The following is a 10,674-nucleotide window of genomic DNA, read 5'->3' as shown; positions in this document are numbered from 1 at the left end:
GCGTCCCTCCCCGCGACCCCAGCGGTTCAGCACCCCCGGGCCCATGACCTGAGACACCCAGCCTTCGCGGTCCTCCCCGGCGAGCTGACCGGCCCGTTCTCGTCCCGCGGGTCCTGCAGGCTCTGGCAGTAGCCACACTGCTATGGTGACTGTAGGCAACTACTGCGGGGCCGAAGGGCCCGTGAGTTCGGCCTGGGCACAGAATGGCCTGAGTCCCTGCTTCTTCTTCACGTTCGTGCCCGCGACGCTGATGACCCTGGGGGCCCTGGCCGTGGTGCTGGCTCTTCCCTGCAAGCGTCGGGAGCAGCCTGTTGGCTCCGACGCTCTTTCCTGGGAGACCGGCCCTCGCGTCGCTCCCTATGGGCTACAGCTGCTTCTGGCCGTGCTTCAGGTGGTGCTGCCCCTGGCCGGCCTGGCTGGCCGGGTGGGCACCGCCCGGGGAACCCCTCTGCCAGGCTATCTACTGCTGGCATCTGCGCTTGAGAGCCTGGCCAGCGCCTGTGGCATCTGGCTGCTCGTGGTGGAAAGGAACCAGGCACGGCAGAGTCTGGCAATGGGCGTCTGGATCAAGTTCAGGCATAGCCCGGGTCTCCTGCTTCTCTGGACGGTGACCTTTGCAGCCGAGAACTTGGCCCTGGTGTCTTGGAACAGCCCGCAGTGGTGGTGGGCAAGGGCTGACGTGGGCCAGCAGGTGAGGGACCAGTGGGGAGGAGGGGAAGCATTGATGCCAGGAAGCACTGTGTCTGGACATACTGGCTCCATGCTTTGGGATGGCTCTTAATAAAAAGAAGGGAATGGCTGGCTGTGTCAGCTGGGAGCTGATAGCCAGCTGGTGGGGTGTGTCAGTGCTGAGTCACTGTGGGTTCTTTTTTTTTTTTTTAAGTCTATTAGGTGCTGGGCCCTTGTAGAGAGGTCTTGGGTGTATGGAGAAAACAATGGGATTTTGGCCTTCGTTCATGTTCTCTGTACGTTTCATCCTAGGTTCAGTTTGGCTTGTGGGTCCTGAGATATGTGGTTTCTGGAGGGCTGTTTGTGCTGGGGCTCTGGGCCCCTGGACTTCGTCCCCAGTCCTACACCCTTCAGGTTCATGAAGCAGACCAAGATGTAGAAAGGAACCAGGTACCCTCATTTTCTGAATGCTGGAGTCTCAGTATTTCCTGTGTGTGTGTGTGTGTGTGTACTACAGATTAGAACCTAGGGTCTTGTGAATTCTAAGCACATTTAGCTGCATCCCAGTCAGTACTTTTTTTTTTTCTTTTTGTGGTACCTGGGATTGAACTCGGGACCTTGAGCTTGTGAGGCAGGCATGGTGCCATTGAGCTAAATCCCTGGCCCTCATCCCAGTACTTCTAAATCCAGGGTCTCTCTTACTTTTATTCCCTGTTATTCCTTCTTCCTACATTGAATCACTAGTTCTTTCCCAAAACTCTATCTGTGACCTGATAGCTTTTCTGACCCTATGAGCGTGAACCTGTGGGCCTCAGAAAATTGGGAGCTGTGGCCTCGTACATTATTCCCTTGAGTGTTTCTGGCTAACACACTTTTTGATTTCTGAATTCCCTCCCCTGTGTTTGTTGTCATCCTAGGTTCCATCAGCAAACCAACCATCTACTTGGAGGGACCTTGGCCGGAAGCTCCGCCTACTCAGTGGCTACCTGTGGCCTCGAGGCAATCTTGTTCTACAGCTGGTTGTGCTTCTCTGCCTGGGACTTATGGGATTGGACCGAGCACTCAATTTGTTGGTCCCCATCTTCTATAGGGATATTGGTGAGGGAGAGGAGCTGAGCTCAGCTTGCTGGTTCTTCATTGTCCTGGTGGCTGGGGAGCCCCTTGCCTCAGAAGGCAGAACACAGTTGGGAGCTGGATAGAGGGTATGGCTGATGCCTGGGGCAGTTTTGCCTGAAGAGAGTCCTGGGTGCTAAAGTAGACCCTTTTTCTTCACAGTGAACTTGTTGACTGAGAAGGCCCCTTGGAGCTCTCTGGTCTCAACTGTTACCATCTATGTTTTACTCAAGTTCCTCCAGGGGGGTGGCACAGGCAGTACAGGTATGAAGTTATTATCTGCCCCTCCTGTGGGCCTTCCCTCACTGTCATACCTCTTTGAGCCCCTCTTTGACCTTTCACATCCTGCTGTAGGGCTGATATCCCTTAGCCCCCAAGCCCTACTGTGGCACTGCTGGCTCCCTCAGGCTTTGTGAGCAACCTGCGCACATTCCTGTGGATCCGGGTACAGCAGTTCACATCGCGGCATATGGAGCTGCGCCTCTTCTCCCACCTGCATGAGCTTTCACTGCGCTGGCACCTGGGCCGCCGCACAGGGGAGGTGCTGCGGATGATGGACCGTGGGACATCCAGTGTCACAGGGCTGCTCAGGTGCCATACCAGCAGAGAGGGCATGTGGGTGGGTGGTGCTGAGAAGCAGGGATGGAGGAGCTGTCAGGAGAATAGGCCCACCCCAAGCTACTGCCCCTCCTACCTTGGGTGATCTGCTTCTTCAATTACAGGAGTAATAATTCCAATAATGCAGGGAACGAGTGATTTTTTAATTTCACTCCTCTGGAGTTTCCTGCTCTGTTCAGTGTGTTAAGTTCTGCTTTGTTGCACTTTTTTTTTTGGTACTAGGGATCAAACTAAGATCCTGATCCTTGCACTTGCGAGGCAGGTGGCGGCACCACTGAGCTAAATCCCCGGCCGTTGCGCTTTTATTTACAATTTTTTTAGACCCAGGTTTATGAAAGTTTTTTTGGTTTGTTTCTTTCTTTTTTGAAACAGTCATGCTATGCAGTTTAGGTCAGCCTTGAATTCATTATGTAGCCCAGGCTCATAGCAGTTCTCCTGCCTTAGCCTCCTGAGTACTAGGTGTGTGCCCACCATGCCCAGTTTATGGAAGTGTTTTCTAAGACAAATGAAATCCCAACATAGGTATCATTTTCACAGTTGCTTTAGTAAAACCTTATGGAAATAACATTTTCATCTGTGCACGAAGATTTTACTTGTTCATGGTAACTGATAGGGTCACCCACCTCTTAAGGGGCGTTTAGAGGAGTCCAGTCTGTTATTGTTGAAGCACTGCACTGAAGCTCCTCCAGGTAGGGTTGGTGATTCTTACCCCACTAACTTGTCTCTTGACTCGCCCACCCAGCTACCTGGTGTTCAACATCATCCCCACGCTGGCTGACATCATCATCGGCATCGTCTACTTCAGCATGTTTTTCAACGCCTGGTTTGGCCTCATTGTGTTCGTGTGCATGACTCTTTACCTCAGTGAGTGCTGCCCAGTGAAACCATCTTCCCGGATCTGTCTGGGGACTCCCTTGGGCATGAGCCCTGATCCCTCTCAGGTGACCCTCCTTTGGGCGCTGAGGACTGGTGGGGTTGATTAGGCTCCTGCTGCTCCTGGTGTGATTGGCAGGTCCCGTGTCCATTTGAACCTTAGCCCAACCTAGAGGGAGGGATAGGGAAGGTCTCTTCTGTGGTCTCAGGTGAAGGAAAACCCTCATTTGTATAGCAAGATGTCATTTATTTGTTCACCAAGTGTTTTCTGTACCTCAGCCTCTATGCAGACTGCAAAGGTGCTTGCAGGTATCTTCTTCCCATGCTGAGCTTACAGTGTCTCCCTCTGGAGCCTTGGTCCCTAGGCCCTCGAACGCTGTTGGTGTATATGGCAGGTAGCAGACACTTGGTCTCTGGTGTTGAGGATGATGTCCTATTCGTTCTCCCCCGCTTTCTGCCATGCTCTAGTTCTGACCATCGTGGTCACTGAATGGAGAGCCAAGTTTCGCCGTAGTATGAACACACAGGAGAACATCACCCATGCACGAGCCGTGGACTCACTGCTGAACTTTGAGACGGTAACAGAAGCCTGAACCACAGTTGGTGGGAAGCATGGAAACGTGGGGAAGTGTTGCTGGGACCACTAAAGTGATGAGCTGTAGGCGTGATATTTGAAATCAGGAAGGAGGGATTGGGAGTTCAGAGGGAGTGAGCAGAGGGCCTTATGCTGTTTGAATTCATCAGGTGAAGTACTATAATGCCGAGAGTTATGAAGTGGACCGATTTCGAGAGGCTATCTTCAGGTATCAGGTGAGGATGCAAGTGCTTGGCCTCCTGAACATGGAGCTGGCCTTGGGCTTTGCCAGGACAAAGAGTAAGATCCAGGGGGTGGGATTGAGAGGCCTGGGCCCAGGGTGAGATTCTGTGATGGCCTGTGCCTATAGGACATTCTTCCCTTCTGTGTGACTGACCTCAGGCTTTAGAGTGGAAATCAAACGCTTCGCTGGTTTTGCTGAATCAGACCCAGAACTTGGTAATTGGACTCGGGCTCCTTGCTGGCTCTCTGCTCTGTGCATATTTTGTCAGTGAACAGAAGTTACAGGTAAGACAGAGTGATGGACAAGTGAGGCCAGGGAAGAGGGGTCTGAGCCACAAGCCTGGGTAGGTGCAGGAAGAGCTTCCTTTGGTCTCTACAGGTTGGGGACTTTGTGCTTTTTGGCACTTACATCATCCAACTGTACATGCCCCTCAACTGGTTTGGCACCTACTACAGGTAACCTGATCCCTGGCCCTCACCTGTCCAGGGTGCATTGCTATTTTCTGGTTCCTCAGAGGAGCCCAACTGTCACCCTTACTGCAGGATAATCCAGACCAACTTCATTGACATGGAGAACATGTTTGACCTGCTGAAAGAGGAGCCAGAAGTGAGTGGAGAGAGAGAACAGTAGGGCTTGGGGATGGGATTATCTTGTCTGGAGAATTCCAGGCCTATAACAGCATTATGCATTGTCTGCATTCTCCTAGGTAAAGGACCTTCCTGGAGCAGGGCCCCTTCACTTTCAGAAGGGCCAGATTGAGTTTGAGAACGTGCACTTTGGCTATACCGATGGGTGAGCCTGCACCTTTTCCTTCTTTACATTCCCCTTGTCCATTGTTTGGCACACTGCTTTCCTGCGCTGAACCCCAGCTTTGCAGCCCACCTCTACGTGGGGACAGTGCCTGGGCAGGTAGGGGAGGGCCCAGTAGTAGCTCTGGTGATGGCAGCGGCCTGCTGACCCCACGTACCCTTTCTTGCAGGAGGGAGACACTGCAGGATGTGTCCTTCACAGTGATGCCTGGACAGACACTGGCCTTGGTGAGAAGAGACCCAGCCACTTAGCCCTTAGTCCTTGAGTTTCCCTCATTCATTACACTGGCAGCTCATAGCCCAGGCTAGGGAATCAGAGCCCTGTCTTGATGAGCAACAGGGTTGAATGTGATAGTCTATGTGGCTATTAATGGCCTCTTAGAAAGGGAGATTGAAAAGCCACTGGGCCTATGAGTTTACCACTCCTTTTCCAACATAACAGGTGGGCCCATCCGGGGCAGGAAAGAGCACAGTGTTGCGCTTGCTGTTTCGCTTCTATGACATCAACTCTGGCTGCATCCGAATAGATGGGCAGGACATTTCACAGGTAAGTCTGCCGGTGAGAAGGCTATACTTTATGGGCCTGTGTGGACAGGTAGTAGGGGCTGGGCATCCAAAGCAAGGAGGTATCACCTCTTCAAAATTCTGGGGCCTTCCTAGCACTACATGACCTGCAGTCACACTAAGAAAATAATCATGGGAATGATTTGCCATGGTGCTGTCCAGTGTACAGTTCTGCAGCAGTCCAGTGAAGCAGGCAGACAGTGCATTTTCTTATTTTGGAGAGGAAAACACTTGGAAAGCTTGTGTCATTTCACCACTCAGCTGGGATTTGCCAGTCCTTTCTACCTCTCAGGCCTGGGAGGATCTCACAGGCAGGCTTCCCGGTGCTTTGGCCCCAGGTGACCCAAGTTTCTGTCCGGTCTCACATTGGAGTCGTGCCCCAGGACACTGTCCTCTTCAATGACACCATCGCCAACAATATCCGCTATGGCCGTGTCACAGCTGGGAACGATGAGGTGGAGGCTGCTGCTCAGGCTGCAGGCATCCACGATGCCATTCTGGCTTTCCCTGAAGGTGACGTTCCTCCTCTGAGACTCCCCTCCCCTGTCTGTTATAGTCCATTAATGTCTCTCACCTGTTTCATCCCTTACTTGCCTACCTGGTCACAGAAACCAAGTTTATTATGTGTGACTTGAGGGATGTGGGCATCATCCACAGGGTACGAGACACAGGTGGGTGAGCGGGGACTGAAGCTAAGCGGTGGAGAGAAGCAGCGAGTTGCCATTGCCCGCACCATTCTCAAAGCTCCAAACATCATTCTGCTGGATGAGGTGAGGCCTCACAGCCTTCTCCTCTGCTCTCCCGTCTGTGTCCATGCTGCTCCTGCTGGGTGATTCTTGCTTAGCGTCAGTATTACTACTCCGTGTTCCACCAAACCCTTTACAGTTCTCAACCCCACTCCAGCAGCTGACATCCTCATCCTGTTGGGGTGACAGGGGCATTTTACCCATGCCCTCTCTGTAGGCAACATCAGCACTGGATACATCTAACGAGAGGGCCATCCAGGCTTCACTGGCCAAAGTCTGCACCAACCGCACCACCATCGTAGTGGCACACAGGTACAGGACCACAGCACTGGGTGGATGGCAGCATGGGCCACTTCCAGTGGTATAGTAGGTAACAGATCTCTTGACTTCTCAGGCTGTCAACTGTGGTCAGTGCTGACCAGATCCTTGTCATAAAGGATGGCTGCATAGTGGAAAGAGGACGGTGAGATGCGCAGGATGAACAGGGCAGGTGCTTTGGCGGGTCCTCCTTGCCTGTCCCCTCTGTGGGCCAGTGGCAAGGCCTCTAAGGTGCAGCTGATGGGTGGAACTTACATTTGCCTCCTTGCCCCAGGCACGAGGCTCTGTTGTTGCAAGGTGGGGTGTATGCCAATATGTGGCAGCTGCAACAGCGGGGACAGGAAGGCGCCTCTGAAGACACCAAACCTCAGCCCACGGCACAGTGACAAGTCACAGCATCTTCCCTCCAAAAAGCTAACTCAGGGGAATAAGACATAGCCCTTTTCCCTGGCTTATTTCATTCTGGTCTAGAGGTGTGGTGCTAGCTGTCTGAGGGAAAGGGACCTTTCAAAAATGCACTTTTTGGGGAAATAAAGTGTGGACTACTCAAAGATCACTGTGACTGTTGTGTGGGGCACTGCAAGGGACCTCTACCATTAAGCCCGGATTTTTCTGTTTTGTGTTGGAAAGGAGAAACACTCATGTCTTACTGACTGCCGAGATCTTTATTCTCTCCAGGCTCCTCTCTGCCCGCTACATGTTGGGGCAGCCCTAGGGTAAGAGGGGTAACATGTTGAAGGGGGTTGAGAGCAGAGCCTGGCCAGCCCCAGTGGAGAGCCAGTGGTTCCCAGCCATTCTCTCCCTGCAGCCAGAGAGCCAGCAGGGCTTGTCTAGGCTCGGTTTGGCAAGGTTTCTGTCGAGGCTCCTGGAGCAGCCTCCGCCTCACTCCTGCTTGTCTTTGTCTCCAGGCTGCTCTCCGCCTCCTCCCTGTGTACCCTGGAGGTGTGAGGGCCTTCTCAGCTGAGCCTCCCTCCCAAGCCCAGGACCCTAGCACAGGCTGCAGTTGGTCAGCTTTGAGCTGCGGCTCTGCACCTGGAGCAAGGAGAAGGGAAGGAGGACACAGGGTGCAAAGTCAAGGAAAAGAGAGGAGAGGCCTTGTTTCAGAGTTCAGCATGGGCTGCTGTCACAAAGCAGAAAGAACCACCATCCCAAACTCCACCACCTGGAAAAAAAACCCTTCCCCACCTCTTATTGCTAGCATAGGGTCCCACCTGTACTCTGCTGTCCTCATACCTGCTGCCGCTGGTACTCTGCTTCACTGGCGGAAAGAGCCTGAGCTAAAGCCAAGTCTTCTTCTTCCTGAGAGCTGGAGGGAAGAACAGCTTAAGTTGGCTGGCAATATATAACGTTTTTTTTTGTTTTTGTTTTTTTGGTTTTTTGAGACAGGGTCTCACTATGTAGTTGAGACTGACCTGGAACTCGCTACGTAGCCCAGGCTGGTCTTGAACTCACAGCAATCCTCCTGCCTCAGCCTCCCGAGTGCTGGGATTACAGGCATGCGCCACCATGCCTGGCAAGGAACTAACTTCTATACAGTGGGAATGCTAACAACCACCCTGTGGTCAGACCCAGAGATGCTCTGCACGGGGATGCCTAACAGATCAGATGCTCAAATGGTACTTATTAGAGTCTGGTGTGGTGGCACACGCCTGAAATCTCAGCACTCAGAAGGACGAGGCAGGAGGATTGCCAAGAGTTCGAGGCAGCCTGGGCTACATAGTGAGTTTAAGACCAGACTGAACTACATAGTGAGGACCCTGTCCCAAAAAAACCCCCCCAAAAAAGTTAGTTCTTTGTAGGATAAAGAGCTTGTCAAAGATCCTCTAGTTCATCTTAGTCTTTTTTTGTTTTGGAGTCAGGGTTTCACTTTGACAGCTTGTTTGAAGGTTCTGGCACGGGAGCACAGCTCTCATATATCCCCGGACTGAAGAACCTGTTTTCCTCTATTGAGAGTGGTCATTGTCTTCTTTGACTGAGCATGCAGCTTCAGGAGGGACCAAACATGGAACAGTGAGCAAGTAAAGCAACACCTGCCTCACCAGCCAGAACAGCCAAATCAACCTGGCAATCAATGGGATGAGAGATGTCTCAGCCAGATCGCCCTCACATCCCAGGGTCTCGCCTTGTACTGCAGGCAGGCTTGGAACTCTGCAGCCCTCCTGCCTCAGCCTCCCAAGTGCTGGGATCACAGGCATGCACTTCAATGCCTGGATAGTTCATCTTATCTTGAGCTCAAGTTCCTGTATCTTGCACTGGGTTGGTGTGGTCCTACATCTCCTTGCAAATTGACCCACATCCTACCCTCTTTTCCACCAGAGTAGGTACCTTGGGACCTGGGGTTTGGTTTCTGCCAGGGATAATTCCAGGGCACGTTGCAGGGCCTCATCCTCACTCTACAAAGGGAGAAAGAAGATGAACTGCCTTGGGCTTTACTCTCGTGGGTTTGCTTCTGTCCATCCAATCTCTGCCCAACTCACCAAGCCATTCTGCAAAGCGATCACTGGAGAGGCTGTCGGGGATGAAGACTGGGTTTTGGCTCTATGGGAGATAATTCAAGAGGCTGAGGGTAGAGATGCAAAGAGAAGAAAAGGGAGAAGTGCAGTGGGCAGGCCTACCTGCTGGGAGAGGTAGAGGACGGTGAGATCCGACTTGGGCTGGGGATGGTGCTTGTAGGAGCCAGGCTTTGTGCTCTGGAGATGGCAGCAAGTCTGTAGGAGAGAGAGACTCTTGGCACACCTCCAAGAACATGTCTTACCCTGGAGTCATGAAACAAATAACTTCAGACTCTGGAAAATCACATACTTGAAAACTGTTAAAAAGATTCCCCCTGGCCAATGGGGACAGGGCTTCAGCTTCCCAATTTGTAGTTGGCTCCAAACGCATGGGAGGGTCCCAAAGGGGAGTAGAAGAACCAGTGGCAATTACCCAGCCTGGCTGGTTGGGTGCCCTGCCCCAGAGCAATCATGGTCCAGTGGATGACGGTGCTTGATGCAGAAGTTTCGGCCACAGCGTTCACAGGTCAGTTTCATCATCTCTCGCTGCCGGCAGCCAGAGCGTTCACACTTATTGGTGAAGATCTAGTAAAGGGGAAGGTTGAGTCGCTAATCCTTTCTCCAGCGCCAGCACTAGAGTTAGATGTTTGGGTTTCCAGGCATCTACAGAACTGACCCTTCCATCACTCACCTTGCGTTTTTGCTGTGCTGGATCAGAGCGACAGTCTCTGTCAATATGCTCTCCCACAGCCCGGTCTGGGGGCTCCCCTCTGGCCACCGGAACAGGCACATTACAGAGAGGACATACTGGTACCTGGATATCCTACAGTCAAAGGGCAGGGATCAGTCTGTGGCCCAATCCCATCTGACAAATCTCTGATCCTGAAAGAACTTGGATACATCCCACCACCCCCACAAATGTACAAGAAAACACATTGTTCCCCAGTACTGAGCCTCAGGAAGCCAATAACAGGAAATGTGAAGTAGACAGATGCTGAGGATTCTGCACGCATCTGCCCTCCACACCCTTTTACCCTCACGATCGCCCCCTCACCTTTTGGTAAGCAGATCCACAGTGATGCTGGGCATAGGCCACATGGTCTGCGCAGAAGATGCCAGAGCAGGCATCGCACTTGAGCGGCAGAAAATCTATAAGCAGTCGGATTGCAGGTCTGTCTACCCGGACCTGGATGTCCTTCCCTTTCTCTCAAGGCTGCCACTCCGGAAGGAAAACACCACTCCACCTACAGCCGTCCCCAGTACACGCTCCCTCGCCACGCCCCCTCGCCACCGCCCCCAACCCCGAGGCCACATGGTCCGCAGAAGATGCCAGAGCAGGCATCGCACTTGAGCGGCAGAAAATCTATAAGCAGTCGGATTGCAGGTCTGTCTCCCCGGACCTGGATGTCCTTCCCTTTCTCTCAAGGCTGCCACTCCGGAAGGAAAAAACCACTCCACCTACAGCCGTCCCCAGTACACGCTCCCTCGCCACGCCCCCTCGCCACCGCCCCCAACCCCGAGCCCCGCCCTTCTCGGCATTTCCAGTCCGGAAGCCCGCCCTCCTCACACCACCTGGAGACCCAAACCCCTTAGCCGCCCCGCCCCTCCCCCCGCACGCTCCGCCCCTCACCCAAGCGCTGACAGCTCGGCTCGG

The 10,674-nt window shown here is 53.0% G+C and overlaps 2 protein-coding genes across 3 annotated transcripts; one reads left to right on the top strand and one right to left on the bottom strand.

Moving 5' to 3' along the window:
* The first annotated feature begins 6 nt into the window (after nucleotides 1-6).
* On the top strand, nucleotides 7-7,079 carry Abcb6 (ATP binding cassette subfamily B member 6 (Langereis blood group)). Of its 2 annotated transcripts, none has more exons than XM_010611859.2 (19): nucleotides 7-691; nucleotides 982-1,119; nucleotides 1,587-1,767; nucleotides 1,945-2,046; nucleotides 2,190-2,373; nucleotides 3,143-3,264; nucleotides 3,742-3,851; nucleotides 4,018-4,083; nucleotides 4,250-4,375; nucleotides 4,470-4,546; nucleotides 4,634-4,697; nucleotides 4,798-4,883; nucleotides 5,071-5,128; nucleotides 5,343-5,447; nucleotides 5,803-5,977; nucleotides 6,122-6,234; nucleotides 6,428-6,522; nucleotides 6,605-6,673; nucleotides 6,803-7,079. In XM_010611859.2, exons 1-19 carry the CDS (start codon nucleotides 143-145, stop codon nucleotides 6,912-6,914), a joined length of 2,532 nt encoding a protein of 843 aa, XP_010610161.1. In that variant the 5' UTR covers nucleotides 7-142; the 3' UTR covers nucleotides 6,915-7,079. The 2 variants fall into 2 exon arrangements, with proteins under 2 accessions (XP_010610161.1, XP_010610162.1); XM_010611860.2 differs by having other exon boundaries at nucleotides 6,605-6,700; nucleotides 6,803-6,890.
* A 98-nt stretch (nucleotides 7,080-7,177) lies between these two features.
* Nucleotides 7,178-10,672, bottom strand: Zfand2b (zinc finger AN1-type containing 2B; the record flags this gene model as incomplete). The annotated part of the gene is made up of 9 exons (XM_010611969.1): nucleotides 7,178-7,560; nucleotides 7,762-7,834; nucleotides 8,854-8,921; nucleotides 9,006-9,066; nucleotides 9,144-9,236; nucleotides 9,454-9,605; nucleotides 9,712-9,843; nucleotides 10,075-10,169; nucleotides 10,651-10,672. Coding segments are annotated over 9 exons (741 nt in total), but the record flags the coding sequence as incomplete, so codon positions are not given.
* Nucleotides 10,673-10,674: the final 2 nt, after the last annotated feature.

The sequence above is a fragment of the Fukomys damarensis genome, unplaced genomic scaffold (genome assembly GCF_012274545.1).
Source record: "Fukomys damarensis isolate Sample0158 unplaced genomic scaffold, DMR_v1.0_HiC HiC_scaffold_16, whole genome shotgun sequence".
Taxonomy (NCBI): domain Eukaryota; kingdom Metazoa; phylum Chordata; class Mammalia; order Rodentia; family Bathyergidae; genus Fukomys; species Fukomys damarensis.
This window is presented reverse-complemented; position numbering and strand designations above follow the sequence as displayed.